Genomic DNA, 24940 nt, shown 5'->3' on the forward strand with positions numbered 1-24940 from the left:
CAATTCCCAATGTATACACAAGGAACAATACCTCATCTTGGTACAGTCCTGCAAATATATTTAAGAAATTTAGGTAACCACTCCTCTTTTTCCTCCTCCCAGATGTGACTGTATTGATCTGCTTTAAAATATTTGTCAATCTTTAAATGCCATTTTTAAAAATGCCACCTCAGAAACTTAGTATGCAGCCTATCAGTCTCTCCCTGGTCTCACCAGTCCTTCACCTTTCTGCAACTTAAAAATGCTTTTTTTTTCTCTCTTTATCAGTTCTGAAAAGGAATCAGTTCAACATCAACATTGTTTCGCATTTGCTTTTTCTCATTGTTTTTGTTGCCATTTCCAGTGTCTCTAGATTTATGCTCTAAATGCCAAATCATTCATTTAACTGTTCAGTAAATTTTAAATTTAAATTAATTATAAAAATTTAGACACACAGCACAGTAACAGACCCCTTTGATCCATGCTGCCAAAATATCCCACAACCTACAACCCCCATACATTTAGGGGGTGGGAGGAAACTGGAGCACTAGGAGGAAATTTACGCAGACACAGGGAGAATGTACAAACCGCTTAGACAGTGGCAGATTCAAATCAGGGTTGCTGGCACTGTAACAGCCTTGCACTAACCACGATGCTACCCGTTCCTCCCTTGGACTATTTATATTCTCTGTTGTTTGCAGTTTTTCTTAAAATATTCTTAAGACTTCCTGATAATTTTACGTATCAATAAATCGTTAAACTAATCCCTTATTTGGAAACCCTATGAGAATATACTGAGCCCATATCATACAACCATAAATAGTGCTTTAAGGTACAAAATATGCTGCAGAGTGAGGTGGAGGAGGATAAAGGACATGCGAGGACTGCATGTATAGACAGAAATCAAAGGTTTGCACATGATAGAAATGCTCTCAGATGTTTTTATCTTAATGTAAGGAGTACATTAAGAGGCGCCTGCAAGCTCACACCAAGACACAAGAGAAACTTGTCCGTGTACTACTCTTTGCAGACGATGCCGCTTTAGTTGCCCATTCAGAGCCAGCTCTTCAGCGCTTGACGTCCTGTTTTGCGGAAACTGCCAAAATGTTTGGCCTGGAAGTCAGCCTGAAGAAAACTGAGGTCCTCCATCAGCCAGCTCCCCACCATGACTACCAGCACCCCCCACATCTCCATCGGGCACACAAAACTCAAAACGGTCAACCAGTTTACCTATCTCGGCTGCACCATTTCATCAGATGCAAGGATCGACAACGAGATAGACAACAGACTCGCCAAGGCAAATAGCGCCTTTGGAAGACTACACAAAAGAGTCTGGAAAAACCTCACAAAGGTAAGCGTATACAGAGCCGTTGTCATACCCACACTCCTGTTCGGCTCCGAATCATGGGTCCTCTACCGGCATCACCTACGGCTCCTAGAACGCTTCCACCAGCGTTGTCTCCGCTCCATCCTCAACATTCATTGGAGCGCTTTCATCCCTAACGTCGAAGTACTCGAGATGGCAGAGGTCGACAGCATCGAGTCCACGCTGCTGAAGATCCAGCTGCGCTGGGTGGGTCACGTCTCCAGAATGGAGGACCATCGCCTTCCCAAGATCGTGTTATATGGCGAGCTCTCCACTGGCCACCGTGACAGAGGTGCACCAAAGAAAAGGTACAAGGACTGCCTAAAGAAATCTCTTGGTGCCTGCCCCATTGACCACCGCCAGTGGGCTGATAACGCCTTAAACCGTGCATCTTGGCGCCTCACAGTTTGGCGGGCAGCAACCTCCTTTGAAGAAGACCGCAGAGCCCACCTCACTGACAAAAGGCAAAGGAGGAAAAACCCAACACCCAACCCCAAACCACCAATTTTCCCCTGCAGCCGCTGCAACCGTGTCTGCCTGTCCCGCATCGGACTTGTCAGCCACAAACGAGCCTGCAACTGACGTGGACTTTTACCCCCTCCATAAATCTTCGTCTGCGAAGCCAAGCCAAAGAATTGTTAGAAAAGCTGACAAGCTTAAGGCATGGATTGACATGTGGAATTATGACATTATAGCTATTAGTAAGATTTTTTGCAGGACTGGCATCTTAATGTTCTGGGGTTCTGTTGCTTCAGTTGTGATAGAGGGGTAGGAGGGATGAAAGGGGGAGGAGTGGCATTGCTAGTCAGGGAAAATATCTCAGCTGTGCGAAGTCAGAACAGCCAAGAAGGTTTGTTTATAGAGGCCATATCAGTGAAGTTGAGGAATGGGAAAGGTGTGACCACACCTTATATTATAGACTGCCCAATAGTCAGAGAGAATTGGAGGAGCAAATCTGTAGAGAGATAGCAGACCAACGCAAGAAACAGAAAGTTGTGATGGAAGGAGATTTTAATTTTCCAAATATTGACTGGGACTCCCACACTGTAAAAGGGTTGAACGGCTTGGAATTTGTGAAATGTGTTCAGAAAAATTTTCTAAATATATAGAGGTACCAACAAGAGAGGATGCTGTATTTGATCTCCTATTAGGGAACAAGACAGGTCAGGTGACAGATGTATGTGTGGGTGAACATTTTGGATCCAGTGAATTTGGATTAGCTTCAAGTTAATTATGGTAAAAGGTAAGTCTGGTCTTCATGTGGGGATTCTAAATTGGACAAAGGCAAATATTGTGGAAATGGCAAGGGTGTGTTAAGTGGATGGCCTTCAAAAGGTGAAATCTTGAGTGCAGAATTTCCATGTCCCTGTTAAAGCTAACAGACATAGGGAACTCTGGTTTTCAAGGGATATTGGTGATCCAGTTAAGAAGAGGGAGGTGTATAGCAAGTATAGGCAACAAGGAGCATTTAATGAGGTACTTGAGTACAGAAAATGCAAGAAAATATTCAAGAAATCAGGAAGGCTAAAAGAAGAAATGAGGTTGCTTTGGCAGATAATGTGAAGGTAAACAAGAAGGGTTTCTACAAGTATTTTAACAATAAAAGGAGAGCAAGGAACAAAATTGGTCCCCTAGAGTATCAGAGAGGTCAACTATGTGGGGAACCTCACGTAATGGGGGAAGATATTAAACAGTTTTTTTTTGCATCAGTATTCACTCAGGAAACTGAATAGTGCTTAAGTAAGGGAAACAAACAAAAGAGTCATGGAACATCTGGAGATTAAGGAGGAGGAGGTGCTTGCTGCATTACAGCAAATAAAGGTAGATAAATCACCCAGCCCAGATATCATATTCCCTCAGACCTTGAGAAAAACTAGTGTAGAAATTGCAGGGGCCATGGCTGATATATTCAAAATGTCCTTAGCCACTGGTGAGTTGCCAGAAGATTGGAGGCTCCAAAGGCTCCAAAAATAAACCAGGGAATTATAGGCCAGTGAGCCAGACGTCAGAAGTAGGCAAGTCATTGGAAGGAGTTCTAAGAGATAGGATGTACAAGTATTTGGACAGCCATGGGCTGATTAAGGACAGCCGGCATGGCTTTGTGCATGGTAGGTCGTGTTTAACGAATCTTGTAGAGTTTTGAGGCAGTTAACAAGAAGATAGATGAAGGAAAGGCTGTTGTCTACATGGACTTTAGTAAAGCCTTTGACAAGGTCCCACATAGGAGGTTAGTTCAGTAGGTTATGACACAAGGTATCCATGGAGAGGTTGTAAATTGTATTTGTAATTGGCTGTGTGGGAGAAAACAGACTGGAATCCTGTGACTCGTGGTGTGCTTCAAGGATCTGTGTTGGGACCATTGTTGCTTGTTGGATGTATCAATGATTTGTATGATAATGTGGTAAAATGGATCACATAAAGATAGGAGGTGGAAAGTAAGGAAGATTTTCAAAGCTTGCAGAGGGATCTGGCCCAACTGGGAGAATGGGCCAAAATTTAAAAAAAAAAGGGAGATAAAGTTTAATGCAGACAAGTGTGAGGTGATGCATTTTAGAAGAGCAAAACAAGGAAGGACATACACAGTAAACAGTACGGCACTGAGGAGTGCGCAGGAGCAAGAGATCTGGGAGTACAGATACATTGTTCCCTGAAGATGGTGTCACAGGTAGATAGGGTTGTGAAGAAAGCTTTTGGCATCTTATCCTTTATAAATCAAAGTAGTGAGTATAGGAGTTGGGATCTTATGTTGAAGCTGTTTAAGACATTGGTGAAGTCAAATTTGGAATATTGCTTGCAATTCTGGTCACCTAACTATAGGAAGGCTATCAATAAGATTGAAATAGTGCAGAGAAGATTTGCTAGGATGTTGCCTGGTCTTCAGGAGTTGCATTACAGGGAAAGATTAAACAGGTTAGGATTTTATTCCTTGGAGAAAAGAAGAATGAGGGGAGATTTGATCAAGGTTTACAAGATTATGAGAGGCATAGACAGAGTGGATGCGAGTAGGCTTTTTCCACTTATTTTGAGGGGTGGGGGGTGGAGAAAAAGATAAATATGAGAGGTCATGGTTTTAAGCTGAAAGGGGAAAGGTTTAGGGGGAACATTACAGGAAATTTCCACAGAGTGGTGGAAGTGTGGAATGGACTGCCATCTGGCATGGTGAATGCGGGTTCAATCTTAAGTTTTAAGTATAGATTGGATAGATATATGGATGGGAGAGGACTGGAGGGTTAAGAAATAGGAGCAGGTCAATGGGACTAGTGGAATAATGGTCGGCACAGACTAGAAGGGCTGAATGGCCTGTAGTGTCCTATAGTACTAAATCAAAGCACTTGGAGGAAACACATGTAGTCTCGAGCAGAATCCTCCAAGCTCCATACAAACTACATCAGATGTCAGACTTGAACCTGGCGTTGCTGAAGCTGTGAGTTACAAGATAGCTGCACTACCTGCAGGTCGTCTGTTTATTTATTTTTTCTGTGCTGCAACAGTCTATGGTTCTATAGTTGGAAAAAAGCATAAATCCTTAATATAAAAATGTGAAATATGATAACAAGAATATCCAGGCAATTCAATTCAGTCAATAAACAATTTATCCTTTTAGTTTCCATGGCAAACATTTTACAGAAATATTTTTCCTTTGAAAGCATACAAAATGGCATGGTTAGAGTAGGAGGTGGCATGATTAGTGCCACGCTGTTTCAGTGCCAGTGAATAAAGTTCGAATCTGGCTCTGTCTGTAAGGAGTTTGTACGTTCACCCACTAACTGCATGGGTTTCTTCCAGGTAGTCCAGTTTCCTCCCATCATTTAAAAAGTATGGGGGTTGTAGGTCAACTGAGTGTAATTGGGCAACATGGACTCCTGGGACAAAAGGTACTGTTTGTTACCATGCTGCAAGCCTAAATTTAAATATTGGTCATCTCATAACTACATTATTTAGCACTAATACAAATGTTCAGAGCAGATTTGTTTGACATTAGGAATACGCAACCTTATTTGCACTGAACGTGGAAAAGTTGTTCTTGTTGGATTAAAGAAGATTATGGGAAGATTTAATGGAGATGGATGTTCAGAGTAATGAAAGCTTCTGATAAAGAAAACACATGGGTCAGAGGATACAATTTGGAAGACAGCTGGATGAATAAAAGATGAGAAGAGATTCTTTTTTAAATGTAGTGAGTTACTTTGATCTTTCATGAACTGTAACTGCATTGAGATCTGATTTAATAAATTATTTAAGGACAAAGTGCTGGACTATGGGAAGAAAAGTTGGTGAATACCAGTTGACTCTTTAAAAGACTTAAATTTCTTATGTGTGGTACAATTCTAGGAAACGTAGGAAAGTAGCAGCTTGTATGCACCACTTCTGAGGCTTTTACATCCCGAACAACAGTGATACGTCAATTTACATTTTGCCCAGTGTTTCATGGTATTCTTTGCCTATCTGCAGATAAAACTTGAACATGAATGACATCATGTGTGAGCTAATAAGCTGAGTTAGGGGGTATTGATCAAATTTTGAATTCCTCAATGAAAAAAAGTGGAAAAGGAAAGCTAGATTTTGAATGCAACTGCTTTATAAATCAACAATGATAATTACCATTATTATCACCTCATATTTAAAGAAATAAAATTGCTTACTCTTTGATTGGTTGAATCCCAAAAGGCCAGTCCAAAATAATCCTTCTCAAGAAGATTAAGGTGTTGACACACTTTAGTGAAGAGTTCATGTCCCTTGGAATGTCTCTGCATCAACATGGATATAATAATAGAATATTTTATGGTTTATAAAATTATTAGTTTGTGGTATTATGATTCAATATGCTGAATAATTTTAATGCTCAATATTAAACCTGATTTGGACATCACCAAATACAGTAAAACCCTTGCTATCTGGAATTCAAGCAACAGGCAGCCTCAAGCAACCAGGAAAAGGACAAATTAATAGGTTAAAAAAATGAAAATTTCAAAGTGGCGCATCTTGCCATTTGTTCGCCAATCCACGCAACACGTGACCTCAAGCAACTGGAAAATTCACTTATCCAGCATCTACCTATCTCCATAGGTGCCAGATACCAGGGGTTTTATTGTACTATATAATGCTTACTATATAATACTTACCTGCATGTGATGCAAAAATACTCATGTTCAACAACACTGCAAGATTATTTTTAGAGACAAATGACTTCATCAGTTAAGTCTATTCATATTCTTTCCCAAGAACAAAAATTAGGCAAGCTTGCCAAAAACTGTATTTCCTTTCTCTTTCAATCTATAGGTTTTAAAATATAGCTGTACAATTAGTTCATCAATGATAGTTTTAGCTATTTTGCACTCATGCGTTTTTCAATTCTGGTTGTTTTCTATAGTATAGGCCTTTCACAATTCATTTGTAATTGATTCTCCACAGAGTTAAGTAGACGAATGATATGGTAAGCTGCAGTCCCAGAGCATTGCTCAATCTCTTATTAAGCAGGTAAAATTGCAACTGAGAAACAACCAACTGAAAAAGTGCAGAGGTTTTTGAGGAGAGAGAACTAGAAAAGGGGAACACCTCAGAACATTCTTACACACATAGTGGCTGGTTAAATGGAGCAAATACCTGGTGGCAGATTCCTGTCCCATCCTCTCAGAAGGAGAACAGTGCACGTACGACCAAAGAGTAGGCGGGAAAACAAAAAAATTTGTTTCACACATCTTGAAGTTTATCTTCACAGACCATATTATTGGGCAGTCACCTTTTCATTACAAGGTTTTATCAAAATGTAATGAACCTTTTTAGCCAAGCTGACTCCTAAAATTTTAGTCATCAGTTGAAAGCAGTGAAACACAAACACTGTGATTGTAGTCAAAGCACAGAAATGTTGGAGGAACTCAGCCAGTCTTGCAGCATCCATAGAAGGTTAAGATATATTACTGCTATTTCATACTGCCATATGTTGAGGAAGGGTTCAGGTCCGAAATGTCGGTAATATATCTTAATCTCCTATGGATGCTGCAAGATCGGCTAAGTTCCTCCAGCATCTCTATCAGTTGAAAGCCACACAGCATACATTTAATACTAGAAATAATGCATTCATCTTACCTCAACATCACATTCAAATTCAGTTTCATCCAAAAGAGTCACCTTACAGTGCATGATTTTGGATTTTTTGGCAACCTTAGGTGGTGGTTTCAAATCCTTACTGGTTTTTAGCTCTGTACTTTCACCTTTTGCCTCAGGGTCATCTAGCTTAACTTCTTCCTCAACTTCAGAAGCCTTTTCTAAACCAATATCTTCTTTTTCTTCTTGGGCTGGCTGCAACACATACAAAGTTGTTGGTAAGTTGTCTAAATTACATTAAGGTTTTCAGGAATCTTCAACCCAAGTATCACACTTCATTTTTCAATCAAATTGAAAGCATCACTGACAAATACTATTTTAATTTGATTAGGACAACAGTATTTAAAAAAAAAAACAGAATCATTTCAAAATTCTGTCATCTTTGAAATTAAACTAAATTTCTTGGGCTTTGTGAGACGATTTGTTGAATCTCAAGCTTTACTTACTGCTCATAGGCGTTAGCTAATAATTAATGACACCTTAGCTTTAATCAAGTCCGCACAACCTCATTAATAGGAGCTCACTGTCCAAGCATTTCGTTTATACTTTCATCCACAAAATTCAATTTTATAAGCACAAAAACAAACAACAAAATATATTCTTGGAAATGAGTCAGGAAATTGAGTTTTTTTCCCCCATCCAAAATTATTCCTGAAATGGGAAAAAAAAGTCTTCAGCTGAGGCATTAAGCCTTCCAACTACATTGTTGAACTTATTTAAATAATCTATTATTGGGATCCAAATCCCACCAATGGGTGTACATATCTGAAATTCTTAGCAATTTTTTAAAAAAAAAAAAGGTCTAAGAGAAAGGTTAATTCACTCCTCACAAGTTGGTGAGTTTCCAGCATTTTCTGGGACTTCTTTCCAATCAATCAGGCTTCTTAAGTGGAGGGTAATGATTAGTCTTGGAAACAATGCTCTGCACACTACCAAAACAGAAACAGTCCAAAAAAAAATTTTTTTTTTTCTACAGTTACACACAGTAAATAGATTTATTAGGCAAGAGAAGTTTAAAAAATGGCACAAGTGATTAAAATTGAAAAAACCTTATATTAAGTTACAACTACTTTCAATAGCTCGGCTACAACAAAACTAGTATTTATTTTAACATTATAGTTCTTGAGGCAAACTTTTATTAAACCCAAAGAGAACGATTGCTCTCTACTCAGGAACATTGGTCAGTCATAGGCATTTCTTACCCCACTTGCATAGAATTTAGAACAATTTTGGATGTGGTATTGCTTTTTGGCAAATAAAAACCACAACTGCTCAAACGGCATACTTGAAACAATCAAATAAAATTTTCCAACTTCTGTCTATTACCCAGCAATACATTTCCAAAACTAAACAATGATTACCCGAGTCTCAGCACTGCTAATGGAATGCAAATCTAAAGTTGCTTCTTCGTCAATATTATCATCCAGTTCTTGATCTGCGATAGGTGCCCCTTGCGCGATGAACTCGGTTTGCTTTACCGAATCCTGTTGTGCTGGGAATGTGTTGCCGGCTTCACAGACTGCACTACCTTCCTTGCCACTTTCCTCTTCTGAAATCTGAGACCTGGGTCTTTTAAACCAGCCAGGCAAGAAGCGCGACAACCCTTTGCCACCGGAAGACTGTTCCCTCTCAGTCTCCTCCTTGTTGGCTGCAACACCATTGACTGGAGTTGTTGGCGTGTTCTGGTCTCCACCTGTTTCTTTGTCCACCACTTCTACTGACAGTTGACTTTCCTTCTTTGGCCGACTTTCTGAATTTTCAAACTTGAGAGGCTCTTGTGGTTCAGAACTTGGCTGTTGTGGATGGAGATTTCCTTTGGCAGCACTTGAGCTAATTTCCGTTGTCATAATGATCCTAAAAAAAAAATTTAGATACAAATCTTTTGTTTAGTTTGGAAAAACACAAAACAGTAATTCCAATAAAACTATGTTAACATACATTCTTGAACAGTGCGAGCTGATAAAATTAAGTGGTGTTCAGCAACAAACCAATCATATTAAAACAACGATGCAGTTACATCAACTGCTGCCTTGCAGGTCTAGTGAGCCAGGTTCAAAATCCTGACCTCTCGTGCTGTACTTAGAGTGTTGACAGTGATCAGCTGGGTCATAGAATTTCCCTACAAGCCAACGTGGACTGAACAAGCCAAATATTAAAGAGAAATATGACAGCTCCCAACAACATTTAAGCACTTATCAAAAACAAAAGAGCTGCACAAATCACAAGGTTTCAGGATTGACTGATTTCCAAATGTCAATGTGCCAAGAAATTGGGAAGCAAATAGCACAAATTGAGAGAATGGTTTAAAACAAAAAAAAACAGATGGAACCTCCAGCTACTAAATAGACAAAAGGAAGAAAGACATGAAGGTTGATAAAATATTGGCTTGGTCATAATTCTCAAAACCACTATAAAGAAAGATGCAATGGCCTTACAGGGGTTACATACGAGATTTAAAGTAAAAGTCTGAACAACCAGATTGCTCAGGGATTGGGTCAGCCTGGATTTTCTGGATTCTTGGGCATTACTTTTAAAATTCAAATTTAAGGAGGAATAAAGAGATGAACAGGACAATTTTGTTAGTTTATTCATTAGCAAATACAGCAGTTTTAAAGAAAAATAAAGCCAACAAGGCATTGTTGCTTGTGCACCTGTGGCGATTATGCATGCACATGCACAGAAAAGCCTGCAAAATCTCAAGTTTGATTTTTTGAAAAATCCGGATTCTCAGGTGGTCTGGATTTCTGGCAGCCAGATTTTTTGATTGTACTACATTAAAATTAATCCAGAGATGAGGTTCACTAGTTACAGAGAGAGACAAAAGAAGCTTGAGCTGATTCTCCTTAACTGGGAGAGGTCAAGTTAAATCCTAATCAACGTACAAGTATGTGCTGCTGAACATCCACGATAAACTTGTGAAACTGGACATTGTGTGAACACTTTATTACTACATACTTAGCAAAACTATATAGGCCACTGAATCACACACAATTTAAAGAGGATTAGGATCATCCACATCACTGTTCTCCACGTCCTCAGTGTTTTACTGGAAGAGTTTCAGGTCAAATAACCTCCATTGATGAACTGTCACAACTGGAATTCCAAAAATGCTTCCAGATGATCAAAGGGATCATTAAAATAAAACTATTAAATACTTCATCAATTTGTTCAGTTCAAGGTGGTACATCGGGCACATATGTCTAAAGATAAGTTGGTCTTTATTTTTTCCCCCCATTGTAAATCGTTCTTGTAATAGGTGCGAATTTGAGGTCGCTACTTTAACTCTTATGTTATGGTCATGTTCAAAACTAGAGTGTCTTTGAAACCCTGACAAAAGTTCTAGGATTAGAATTGCAATAAAATCTATTAACAGCTCTTTTTGGAATCATACCAGTAGAGATTGGACATGTGCCTGTCCTCCGCACAGCAAATAATCACCTTTTCAACATTATTGGCTGGAAAAGCCATAATACTTAAATGGAATTAACCTAACCCACCTATTCTACTTCAATGGCTCTCTGCTGTCATGTTATGTTATGTTTAAGTTTGGAGAAAATTAGGAGTCGGACATTTGATGCATCTTTTAAATTTGAAGAAGTTTGGCGACTGTTTATTCAATGTTTCCATATAGTTTAAGAATCAATTTTATACTGGATTTTCTCCTAGTTCCTTATGGTAAATTTGGATTTTTAATCAGGAAACCCTTTGTTTTCCTACTTTAGCCTCAGAATGGACTGCCCAGTTCCTTTCCCTTTTATTTATTTATTTAGATTAGTTAGAGGGGATTTTATAATAAAAATTATTTTTTCCTCTCTTTTTTCTTTTGGTATCATAAGAGAAGACATTTATGGTTAATATATATTTGTTAAATACTAATATGTTCTTTTTCTTATACACTTGTGTGTAATGTAATTCTCATCTTGTATCCATGTTCGATAAAACTCAGATTGGAAAAAGAAAGATGAACAGTAACTCTGTAATGTCTGAATGTCCTGCTAAGGCACTTTTAGGGAGGTGTTGGCTTCTTCAGGAATATGTCATGTTGTTTGTCTAGTTTGTTTTTTATTTTCTTCAGAGAAAAGAGTTTAGTGTTTGGGTCCATCTCTTCAACAAGCTGTTGAGGTCTGCAAAGAATTTGGCTAACCCCTTAACAGTGAACCTCTCTGCACCTGTTCCTTTGCCCGAGACTCTTCTTCAGTTCCGATTACATCTGCTACTTTCTGTTCTCGGATTGGGATTTGTGACTAAACTCCATTATAACCTATCGGACAACAGACATATAGGCAGTTGGACGTTGCCTGATTGGACGTTAAGCAGCACACATCTGTATTTAAAAATGTAGAATGGGTGGAGGGTAACTATTTTGACTGGAAAACTAGTGTTAGAAGTTACAGAATGAGAGTTTTTTTTTCCAAACAACCAAAATTGATATAAAAGGGAACTGCAAAAACATTTCAAAAAGAGAACATTTGTAGGGGTATGGAGACAAAACTGGACTGGTTAGATTATTCTGCCAGAGAGCCAGCAACTATTCAATGAGCCAAATGGCCTCCTCCCTTCCTGTATCTGTGAAATTTTATTTGTAGTGCATAAAACTAAAGGAATGATTTAATAATTATTTAATAATGTTTTTGCAGCAAAGAGGGTGGAATTATCAAGGGAAAATAAATGTCAAAATACGCACATTTAAAGCAATGCAGTTACACCCCAATTCTATGGAAACCAGCACAAAACAAATCCACATCAAGTCCAAGGAGACCATCATTTGGTCAGTCCTTACATTCTAGCAGAACAATTTAAACTCCCTTAAAACAAAATCCCCAAACTATCAAACAATTTCAAACTGCACTACAATAAATACCTCCTGAATTCCATTTTTCCTACAGCTGAGGGTGCAAAACTGCATGACATTTTAAAGGCAGCTTTACCAATGTCTTGTCTAGTTCTTTTATTTTCCTGAGAGTATCAGAGGCTATGGGAGGGGCCTTAGAGAGGCTTATAAAATGGGTTTGTGGCACATGGAATTTTTTTTTTTTTTTTTAAAAACAACAGAATAATTTTTGAATAGAACAAATTTTTGAATTGCACAATTTAGTAATTTTTTTTTCCATAGTTTTAATGCACCACCCAATTAAATTTATAAAGTGGGATCAGGAAAGTGTGGTGGGAAGTTTTTCAATTGGCAGCATGTTCTAAGAACTGAAATAACCTGGTGATGGTATTGTCCTATTTATAAGTACAATAGGAAACTTCAAGACTATAGCAGACTATAAACTACTTAGAGTCTAGTTACTCAGCACAAAACAGGCTCTTTGGCCCAACTAACCAATACTGACCAAGATTTCCCAGTTGTTTACGTTTGGCCCATATCCCACTGTAGCTTTTATACCCACCTCTACTACTTTCTGTGGAAGCTCATTCCATATACCCACCAATTTGTGTGTGGAATCCTCCCCACAACCCACTCTCCAGGTGCCCGTTAAAATCATACCATTCCCTCACCCAAAACCTATGCCACCCAGTTTTAAGCGTCTCCCATCCTGTTCCTCATAATCATAAACTTTTCCAAGTCACCCCTCTTTCAACAATACCCCACCCTATCCTCCTGTGCTCCAAGGAAAATGACACAACTTATCCAATCTCTCCTCATGGGTCCTGAGCCATCCAGTCCCTGCAATATCCTTGTGAACCTTTACACCCTCTCTAATAGACTAATATTTTAAAGGAATAATTTCAAATTAGGGATGGCAATGTTAGCATAGTGGTTAGCACATCACTGTGATAGCCCCAGCAACTGAGGTTTGAATCTGGTGCTGACTGTAAGGAGTTTGTAGGTTCTCTCCGCATCTTTGTGGGTTTCCTCTGGGTGTTCCAGTTTCTACCCACTCTTCAAAAAGTACAGGGGGGCTGCACAATTTTAAGCACAACTCTGATTGCATTAATAAGACATTCTCAGCCACATGTTAAACAAACATTTCAATAATAAGAACTCTCAAAACATTTAGGTCAATTGAATGTAACTGGGCGGCAAGGGCTCATGGGCCAAAAGGGCCTGTTACCATGCTGCATATCTACATTTTTAAAAAAAATTAATTCTCAATTGCTTTTTAAAAAAGAAATTAGGGTAAAATTCAGTAACGGATGCCTTCTTATTCCTAGAACAATCTCCAACAAGGTTAAAACATTAGGAAGAAAAATATTTCCATTAACGCAACAATCTCAATTCTAAATGTTTTGAGAGTTCCTATTATACACTCTCAGCCACATGTTAAGCAGAGTTCTGCTTAAAATTCTGCAGTCATTCCATTAATAATACAAATGCCTTTTATCTGGTAAACACTATATGAAACAAACTGGCAGTGGAAACATCATTCTGAGTGATGTTTACAAATTATTGTTGCCTACTCAAACATAGCAAAAACTCAATTCTATCAGCATCCATACCCAGACAAGTGAACTGAAAAGATGCCAGCAAGCTCCATAGCAGCTATTGTGCACTTTGAAAAGTGAATGCAGGTACTAATCTCCTTAGTCCAGTGGTTCTCAACCTTTTTCTTTCCACTCACATTCCACTTTAAGTATTCCCTATGACATAGGTGCTCTGTGATTAGTAAGGGATTGCTTAAGGTGCTATGTGGGTGGAAAGAAAAAGTTTGAAAACCATTGTTTCAATCATACCTTTATTGACTCATTATGTGCACAATCTCATAACTCTAAAGGAAATGGGACAATGACAATTTTTCTCAAGCAAAATATTTCAGTAATCTTCCCTTCCCATTCACACACCACCTTAAGTAATCCCTTACTAATCATAGAGCACTGATGGCATAGGGATTACTTAAGGTGGTGTGAGTGGAAAGAAAAAGGTTGGATTAGTCAGTTATAGGCCAAAGTGCAAGCAGATTAGATACATAGTCTATCACAGCCATTCTTGACTTTTTTTTCCAGCACTGGCCTCCTTAAGACTCAGCTCAAAGTTTAAAGACCCCCCCCTTCACCATGAAGCAGTCCGGTTTTGGTTTCTTCTGTACTTCTCTTGTACTGACTACACAAGAAATACTTATGTTATGCGAGGTGAAAAAGAGAACAATTTTAAGTTAAAAAACTGACCTGCTGAGTTTCTCCAGCATAATGTGTTTTTAAATTTTACTTAAAGGTTTTGTAGGGCCCCCATTGAGAATGGCCAGCCTAGTCCTTTCTAAACTTATTTGAGCTCACCAACATCGAAGTTAATTTAAATTCAATGTCATATTAATGTAGAGAACAGCAAGTAGATGAAAATTACTTATCTGACATTTTACTATCGCACAATATTTAAATATTTCATTTCAAAGGATCTACAGACTAAGCCACAGGTAGCAATAAATATGTGGGCAATTGGGACGTTTGACTGGATGGAGGATGAGGTGAGTAGGGTTGTCTCCTGTCACTTTCTAAGAAAAGACATACAGCACGGTAACAGGCTCCTCAGCCCATGAGCCTGTACCACCCAAATGAAATACAACCCTGGTACGTTTTGAAGCGTGGAAGGAAATCAGAGTACCTGAACAAAATCCTCGCAGACATAGGAGAACGTAGAAACTCCTTACAGATAGCACTGGATTCTAACCTCGCTCACTTTCGCTACAAGCACTAACCGTTACTAACAGTGATGTCTGCATCAAACAAGCCTATTTGCACCAGGCTTGGTCTCTTCTCAATAAACTGATTCTGAACACCATTCCAAATATGGGGTGTTTGGGTTTGTTTTTTGAAAACAGGTTTTGAAAACATTTAAATGTTCAACCAATGATCTTTATGCAAAGGAGCTTGGAATAGGTGCTCATGTTGGAGGTCTTCTGCCTGACTTGTGAAAAAAGCAGTGCAACTTAGTGGTACCTAGGACTCATGGTGTGAATGTTGACCAGGGAGAGGATACAAGTTTAATGTTTCACTGAAGAATTACTATTCCTTGGGAAGAATTACTGCAAGAACAGTGCAAAATATTTAAGGATATGCTCAAAGCCTTGTTGAGGAAAAGCAACATTCCTACAGACTTTGGAAATCCTGGCCCATGACAATCAAAAGGAAGGCAGCATTTGCAGTAATGCAGACTGCAAGGCTATACATCTAGAGCACACCATTTCAAGCTGCCCTGACAGGCGTCCCCTAGCCATCTGTAGCCTGTAGCTCCTACACTGGCCTCATTGGTCACCTCACAAATTCATTAAACTCAGGAGTTTGTACCCAAACAAATTAGTGTAGTGAACTACATCCAGTGATCTGAAGCAAGCATTTTATTTGGCCTAAAGTCTTCAATTGATCATTGCAACAGTGCTCCAGGTTCAGTACATTCACCTCCTCAGTGCACATAGTTGAACATACTCAAATGTACATCACAACCAATCATTGAGCAACCTGTCACACCAATACTCATGTTGATGCACCAGATCAAGTATGGCAGTGACAAACCTACCAATAGGATCAGGAAAAAGTCAGAGGACACATCTGGAACAAGGAAAAAAAATAGTGCGGTTTGGAAACCTATCTGGTCAGCCTTAGATAAACCTAAGTAGTCTTATTTCCTTTCTTCAACAAATTCAGTAAGAACCTCCAACCGGGAAAAACATGGTGATGTTTATTTCTACATCAATATCTTACATTCATTCATACTCACCATAAGGTGTTAGAACCATTCATGTAGGATCAATAGATGGAGAAAAATATTCTGTTACAGAAGGGTAAGGAAGACACATACATGCTTGCCAAGATTCACTCGCTGATGGAATGGCAGGACATATTTGAAGAGTTGCATGGTTTATTTCACTTTGTGAACACAAGTTAGAGAATCCAAACCACTAAACTTTATAACTATTATTTGAATGAAATAATTAAAAAAAAACTGCAGATGCTGAAAAATCAGAAATAAAAACAAAAATGCCAGTCAGCAGAAAATACAGCATTGGTAGAGAATCAACTTGCAAAGATTGAAGCCCTTTTCGTCATTACTAAATTTCACCCTTTCCAGGAACACCTAGATTTCAAGATTTCGAAGTGTTATCAATGAAGCCACAAGGACTTGAACATGTTATATAGGTCTCCTACCAGCATATTGCTCAGTATACAAAAGCATTGAAAATGAAAATAAATTAGCATCAAATTATTTTCCCTAATTCACTATTCCACAAATAATTATTTTATTGCTCTTTGAGCAGAAATTTACACCACAAAACTCACTAAACAAAAACAATGATTCTTATTTTAAATAAAACAATATTGGCAGGTTGGGTTACTTCTGATAATCTTTCATTGATGTGGAAAATGAAACATGAAATATCCTCTCAAGAGCTTTTAACAACTGATGCACAAAGTCTTGAGCAGTGATTGTAAATGCATGCAAGTTCAAAAACAATCACTGCTGTAATGTGTAACAACTTGAGCCAAATCAGTATCATACATAACCCTGCACATTAATTTTTAAAGATGAAAGTGCATTCCTGGAGCACTACTTTGTACAATATTCCATGAAGCACAAAATATAAACCAGATGAAAACTTTATCACAGTCCAAAAAATTCTTTCAAACTTTTTATAAATGCATTGACTTCTAGTGGGACCTTAATCATTCATCTACAAGTGAGAATTGAGAACATCAGCAAGCCAACTCCAGAAGGCATCCTAGAACAGAAGATGTAAATTCAGTCTTTAATTTGCATTCACATATTTGTACAAAGTTTCACCTTGGTATTGAAACCTCACTGCAAATTTACTACTCATGACCCAAACAACAACAGCCAACACAACACACACTAAATCTCCATCTCAAACAAAGTCCAACGATAACTATTTTATTTTCATCTTAATGTCTTAAGGGATTTACAGCATACTGCTAAATTAACTACGTTTGTCCCACAGTGCTGCAACGATTCCAAACCCATGAATAGCCTTTGATAACAAAACATTTCCTGAATAAATATTAGAAAGCTGACAAAATTCTGAATTGTTCAACTATTCTTAGTTTATGCTGTACCAGATATTACATGTATAGGATCAATAAAAAAAAATGTAGGTTAAAATATTTTGCAACTTTTTAACATAAAATTACACTAACTGAAAGAAATTATTCATTTGACTGTCCAATTGGTAAAGTTTGGTTTTAAAAAAAGTCAAAATTACTAAATTGTTAGTTTAGAAACTAAAATTGACAGTATTAATGCCAATTATCTCGAGCCTGATAGCTATTTTACATACAATCATGTGAGAGAAACAGTGAAATTATCAAGAAGATGTATCCAAAGTGCGTCCTGCTATGCATCCAATTTGTGAATGTTTATTTGCATGTACATTTTGCACACATTCCTTGAGGTTATGTTGGATAGGTTTTATTTCTTAATTGCATATTAATACCATTTAAATGGCTGGACTATATTGGAAGGCTTTTTATCCCAATGTGAACAAACTAACAATGATGGAATAATTAGTGAAATACAAAATAAAAAGCACTGGAGATCAGAAAAGAGTGAAATTAAATAGGTCAGAGTAAAACACAAAAGTCTGCAGTGCTGGGATTGCCATAAAAAGACAAAAATCCTAGAGAAACTTAGCAGGTCTTGCAACACCCTTAGAAGGTAAAGATATAGATCCAATGTTTCAGGCCTGAGCCCTTCTTCAAGGTATGAGCAAAAAGCAGGCAGGCATTAAAAAGGTTGGGGAAGAAAGGGCAGAGGGAGGAGCACAGGCCACAGACAAAAGATGATAATTGGACTGCATTTCTGAAAAGAGAAACTATATTATTAAATGGTAGGGCAGACCAGAGAGGTAATTTTGCCTCTTGATCTGAAAATTATATGTTCTGTTCATATTAAGTCCCAAAAATTAAAACCAAAAGCTACCAAGGGAACATCCTACAGTTGTAAAGATCGTCCATGACTGAACACTTTACCTATAAATATTCACAAGGAAAAAAAAAAGACCAGTTCCTAGATGAGGGGGATAGCCTCATTATGACTCTAGAATAAATTCGAATTGCATTCTTCAGAATATAGAAGAATGATAGCTGATTTTACTGAAACACAAGTCAGAGTAATGTCAAGATTGCTTCAAGAGTGGGAGAATCCCAAATATAGGGACATAGTTACAAGGATAAAACTGACATTGCTCAGGGTGGCAATCTCTGGAATTCTCTACCCCAAAGAGATGCAGAGTCAAGATCATTAATTGTATTTAAAAAGTTAAATATTTCTATTAGAGAATAGAATTGAAGTCTATAGGAAACTAGTGTAGAAAAGATTAAATGTGGACACAACCATCATCTTAGCGAATGGTGGAACAGATTTGACTGGCTGATTCCTGCTCTTATTTTCTTACCATTTTATAAAAAGATAAAAAAGTTATCCAAACAGATGAAAAAAAACTGCAATAAACAGAAATCCCTGTGCTTTGAGGATTAAGAAAATCTGATAATCCCTCTAGATTGCCCTTCAATCTGGTCCAGTCTATTCATTTGAGGGCAATCCCCTGAGGCACTCTGATACAGTTATGTAACTAGCTTTACTACAATCATGTGCAGAAATTTATGCAAGGTACCAGCAAAAGAAAACACAAAAAACTATAGCACCATAAACATATGGGCCTGTCCTGCCTCTTTAGGTAGAGTGATTGTTATGGTGGCAGAACAGGTTGAGAAAGCAATCCAAAAACAAGGAACCCTAGGTGTCATAAATAGACACAGAATGCAAGACAAATATGTTATCTTGAGCTTTGGTTAAAAAGTCATCTGGCCACAACTAGAGTACTGCATCCAATCAAGGTCACTGCATTGCAGGAATTAAGAGATTCTACAGGAGCTAAAAGAAAGATTAGCCAGAATGGTTCCAGGGATAGAGTAATGGTTACAGGATTAAAAAAAAACAGAGCAGACATTCTCAAACTTTTTTTCCCCCCAGCTATGGTTCCCCCTGGACTCTGCTCCAAGTTTATGGGCGACCTTCCCTGTAAAGCAATCAAGATTTGTTTCCCCGACCCCATATTTCTCACCTATTGACTGCATTAAAAAATGTTACAAGAAGTGAAAAGAAACAAGGTTTTTATTTAAATGTGCTGTGGCACCCAGGGCACAGACCTGCTGGACGAGAGGATCAGTTTAAAATTTATGCAGCACAAACAATCGTGAGGAGAAATGAATGTGCACAAAATATTGGCAGATTTAGGGCAAATGCAAAACCTTCCCATTACAGGCCACAATTAAAGTATGGGGTTGGAGAAGACAGAGAGAGAAAGCAGGGTAAGTTTTATTTTGCCACAGAAAGAAAATGGCTGCAATGGTTAAGCAGATATAATGATAGCATTTAAGGGGTTTATAGACAGACATAAACATCAAGGAATAGCAGGAAATATATCATGTGCAAACAGAATTTTAGTTTAATTTAGACAACATATTGGTGCAGATATTTGGACTGAAGAGCTTGTTCCTGTGCTGTTCTCAGAATCAGAATTTACTGTCATGAAAATAGTCTATCAAGAAGGCAAATGGAATGTTGGCCTTCATTACTAGAGGGATTGAATTTAGGAGTAGGGAGGTTATGCTGCAACTGTAGCAGGTGAGGTCACATCTGGAGTATTGCATACAGTTCTGGTCTCCATACTTGAAGGATGTACTGGCTTTGGAGGCAGTGCAGAGGAGGTTCACCAGGTTGATTCCAGAGATGAAGGGGTTAACCTATGACACACATGTCAAACTCGGGCCCGCGGGCCAAATTTGGCCCGTGATATAATTATATTTTGCCCGCAAGATCATATCAAATATGTATTAGAGCTGGCCTGCTGGCCGCCGCGCCAGTATAGTGCATGCACAGCTAATACTACAAATCCCAGAATGCTTTGCAAATGCATTGGCGTCAGCCCGCTAATCGCCCCACCTCCCCTCTTTACTTTCATTAGTATCTGCCACCTGTCGCCTAACTCACATGTAATAAACCCCTTACGATAAATGGCCAAACGAAAGACAGAAAACAGGTCCTTTCAAGACAACTCTGACCCCAGAGTTTGATGAACTTGCATCTAAGAGATGCCAAGTATCTGGTTTAGACCCAGGTGCATCAGAGTAAATCAGAGTGTAGCAAGCTAAGCATGGATTAATATTTTCTTTGGTTAACTTTGGACTGTTCATAGTTGAAAGATTGGATTTTCATTGAAGCAAGTTGTTATTTTTTTGACTTGTTGGCTTGTGAAAAAAAATACATTTAAAAGGAGCTTAAAGGCTATAGAGAAATATTATTTATTGAATATTTTATTTCTCATTTGTTAATGCTTCTTCTGGAAAGAGTTTAACCAAAACTATTATTAAACATTTATTTTAATAAGAAAAAGTTTAACATTACATATGTTGAAAGAAGAGAAAACATGCAGATGTTGTTGAAAATTTTCAATAAATATTTAGTTTGGCCCACGACTTAGTCCAAGTTTTTAATTTTGGCCCTCTGTGAATTTGAGTTTGACACCCCTGACCTACGAGGAGAGACTGAGTTGAATGGGACTGTACTTGCTGAAATTTAGAAAAATTAGAGGTGATCTTATAGAAATGTATAAAATTATGAAAGCCATAGATAAGGTAGAGTTAGGCAAGTTTTTTCCATTGATGGGGGAGACTAGAATTAGGAGACATAGCCTCAAGATTCAGGGTAGTAGATTTAGGACTGAGATGAGGAAGAACTGTTTTTTTCCCAGAGCGCAGTGAATCCATGGAATTCGCTGTCCATTGAAGGCAACCTTGATAAATATATTTAAAATAAGGTTGCATCAATTTTTACATAGTAGGGGAAATAAGGGATATGGAGAAAAGGAAGTTTGGAGGAGATGAACCCATCATCAGATCAGCCATGATCTCATTGAATGGCAGAGCAGGCTCGGCGGGATTCCTCATACTCCTATTTCTCGTGTCGCAAAATTTGTTCTTTTGCGGCAGTGTTACTTGTGCAAAGTTGTGTCTGTGGTTTACTGTCCATTTAGAAATCTGATGGTGAGGTGGGGGGGGGGGAGAAAAAAAAGAGAAGTGGTTTCTGTACCAGTGGGTGTTCATTTTCAGGCTCCTGTAACCCCTTCCTAATTGTATTAGTGAGAAGGGGCAAGGGTCCAGGATCCTTCCTTAAGACACCTCCTCGAGGTTACATTAATCAAGTGAAGGCAGGTGTTCATAATGGCACTGGCAGAGTTTACAACTTTCTGTAGCCTTTCCAGTTTATGCATTGACACTTCCACACCAGCCAGTTATGCAACCAGTCAGAATGCTCTCCACAGTGCACTTGTAGAAATTTTGCAAGTTTCTTTGGTAACATACAAAATCTTCTTAACTCCTCATGAAGTATAGCCACTGGCGAGCATTTTTCGTGATTGGATCAATACGGAGGTCACAGAATAGATCTTCAGAGATGCTGACTCCTAGGAATTTGAAGTTCTTTTTACTGCTGAGAATGGTTTGTGTTCTCCTGATTACACCCGCCTGAAGTCCACAATCAATTCCTTAGCTTTGCTAACATTGAATGCAAGTTTGTTGTTGTGGCTTCACTCAGCCAGCTGATCTATCCCACTCCTGTACGCTTCCGCAGTGTCATTGTGACTCTACCAATGACTGTGGGGGCCATTGGTAAGTTTGTAGATGGCATTTGAATTGTGCCTGGCTACAGTCATGGGTGGCCAAGCACCCTGTGAATGAATATCTGTGCAAGAGAATACAGTTTTCAGATTTTTCCAATGCATTCTCGAAGAACAGGTACAAGTGTAAACTTGAAAAATAAAAAAAGTTATTAGATCCAAAGTGAACTTCATTTGATGGATTTGAAAACTGCTCAATTGTTCCTTCAAGGAGACCATTCCTGCAAGTCATAATAATATCCAGACAAAAGTTACGAAAACAATAAGATAGATATGTGCACTTTAGGATATGTGCAAAATCCTTCTTTCTGCTTCTAATAAAGACAATCAGAAGTTTATTTACAAGAATAAGGAACAAACAAGGGCTGGTGTGGGTTTTAAAAAAAAAGCCCCACTTTATTTTGGCAAATCAATTCTAGCAGAGATGTAAATCCTTAATGCCAGCAAGAATGACCACGTGGAAGGTGGTGAATAGTGTGATGCACAGAAACAAGTTTGCAAAACCTCAATTTGGATAACATTGAATCTATTATAGAGAACTGTGGTTGTAATCAGGTTACAAAGAGGTCTTGGGACTATAATAAATTTTAGTGGGTAGCCCAATCTTAACATTTCACTGGATATCATGACCATGAAGTCAAAGCCTTTATGTAATGGATCAAGGCACCACATGAAGACAGGTCATTGGAGTCAGCGTACAGAGTGGCATTACAGCTGATGCTTTCGGTTAACATTCTGCACTGTTTATTGTAATTGCACTCTCTTAATCAAGGATCATCAGCTCATCCAGCCTTATACCATCCATAAAATGCAAGAAAGTGGTATTTTCATACAACCTGACATATGCAAAAGGATGAAAAAAAATGTTGGAAGAGTACAAGAGTTTCTAACATCCGTGATGTTATGAAAACAAGCAAATTCAGTTCAATGCAAATTCAGAGGGTGAAACAGTAGGATCTATCCTGGACTCTCCATGTTTCTTTGCAAGGTGTCTGAGGAGGTTTGGTATGTCACCAAAACCTCTTGTAGCCTTCTACCGTGGAGAGCATTTTGGCTGGTTGCATCACTGCCTAATATGAAGGCCAACCCTCAGGACAAGAATAAACTCAAGGGTTGTTAACTCAGCCTGCGACATCACAGGCACCAGACTTCACTCCATTGAGTACATCTACAGAAGGCAGTGTCTTAAAAAAAAAACCAGCCTCTATCCTCATGGACCTCCACCACCCAGGCCATGCCCTCTTCACTTGGCTGTCATCAGGGAAAAGGTAGAAGAGCCTAAAGACGAGCACTCAGTAGCACAAGGACAGCTTCTTCCCCACTGCCATCAGATTCCTGAATAATGTGAACTAAAGACACGGCCTTTCTTTTCGCGCACTATTATTATTATTTTATTTTTTATATTAATGTCGTAAGATGGTTTATAATATGTACATTTGCACCAGGACGCTGCCGCAATTCAAATTTCATGACTTGTTCATGACAATAAATTCTGATTCTAAAACAAAATTTCTCCCAAATGCATTGGTTATTTGAATAATCTATTTTGCTTAACATCAAATCAGGTGTCCAGTCTCGAACAAGGCTTTTACTACAGTAAAAAATATACAAACCACCAATTACAGTGACGCATAGAGCAACACAACACAGATTACCATAGAAAACTGGTGTTTCTGACTTGAGAACTTAGTTTGCAGACAGGTCTCAGGGAAAAACCAATACAAAATATAAAGAAATTCAAAAGTTAATTTTGCAAAGACAGTTTACATCCACAAGCTACTAATAAATCATCAAGGATCCACCCCACCCAGCCCACGCACTGTCCTCACTGCTACAATCAGGAAAGAGGTATCGGTGCCACAAGACTCGCACCATCAGGTTCAGGAATAGCTGCTACCCCTCCACCATCAGACTCAACAACAAACTCAATCAGCGACTCATTTAAGGACTCTTACTTTTGCACTTGATTGGTTGGTTTTTTTTTCTCCTCTGTATTGCACAGTTTACATGTCTTTATTTGTTTACATGTGTACGTTGTGTACTACATTTTTCCCTCACTGCCAATGTGATAATTCTGCCTCACCCGCAGGAAAAAGAATCTCAGGGTTGTATGTGATGTCATGTATGTACTCCAACGATAAATCGGAAATGTTGAATTGCTAATAAATTTCAAGGTCATATTCATTACTTTCTAACCATGCTGGTGTAGTTTAGAAAAAAAATTGGGTTTCAAGTTGACATATTGGAAAAAGATATCTTTAAATGAGGAACCACAATTATAGGAAGGTCAGTTAGGAAATGTTAACTGTATCTTCTTTTCAACATAGTTCCAATTACAGTACTCCATTTCAAGATCAATTTCGCTGCTGCAGAAATAACCCAACCTCGATTTAAAACATCCAATTCCTGTTACTTTGCCAGTTCCCCATCCTCATCAACATGTCAACCCAACCCTGTGTGCTCAGGTCGGTAACCTTTCCTACACCATCTTTCCAAATGTCTGCCAGAAATACAAATTCATATCTATTATTTGCCCTTTATCCATCCCTTTTGTTACATTCTAAAAGTACGAAGCACATTTGTCAACCACAATTTTACTTTCATAACAATTATGTTGCTTCTTCTCAATTGTCTAATGAGTTTCAACATATCCTCCTATTATTTTTTTTCTAAATACAGCATTCGTTTATCTTCAAAACATTTGTTGAACTGACCAAGAGATTCCCATATTCTGTCTCCCCCTTTTCTCAATTACTGGTGTCACATTTGCAGTTTTCCAATCCTTGGAATTTCTCAAAAATCCAGGATATTTTACAAGAATCCAATCAACAGATTCATCATCTCTGTAGCTATTCCTTCAAGA

The 24940-nt window shown here is 38.3% G+C and overlaps 1 protein-coding gene across 12 annotated transcripts in view; it reads right to left on the reverse strand.

Moving 5' to 3' along the window:
- The window catches only part of LOC138741349 (protein 4.1-like), a 124615-nt gene that overhangs the window by 66608 nt on the left and 33067 nt on the right, over positions 1-24940 (reverse strand). For all 12 annotated transcript variants that reach the window (XM_069895267.1, XM_069895276.1, XM_069895264.1 and 9 more), the window contains exons 2-4: positions 8812-9304; positions 7433-7645; positions 5989-6093 (exon numbers count right to left, since the gene is read on the reverse strand). In XM_069895267.1, coding sequence (XP_069751368.1) covers positions 5989-6093; positions 7433-7645; positions 8812-9297 — 804 coding nt within the window. In that variant the 5' untranslated portion in view covers positions 9298-9304. The remainder of the gene's footprint in view (positions 1-5988; positions 6094-7432; positions 7646-8811; positions 9305-24940) is intronic.

The sequence above is a fragment of the Narcine bancroftii genome, chromosome 8, assembly GCF_036971445.1.
Source record: "Narcine bancroftii isolate sNarBan1 chromosome 8, sNarBan1.hap1, whole genome shotgun sequence".
Lineage (NCBI taxonomy): Eukaryota > Metazoa > Chordata > Chondrichthyes > Torpediniformes > Narcinidae > Narcine > Narcine bancroftii.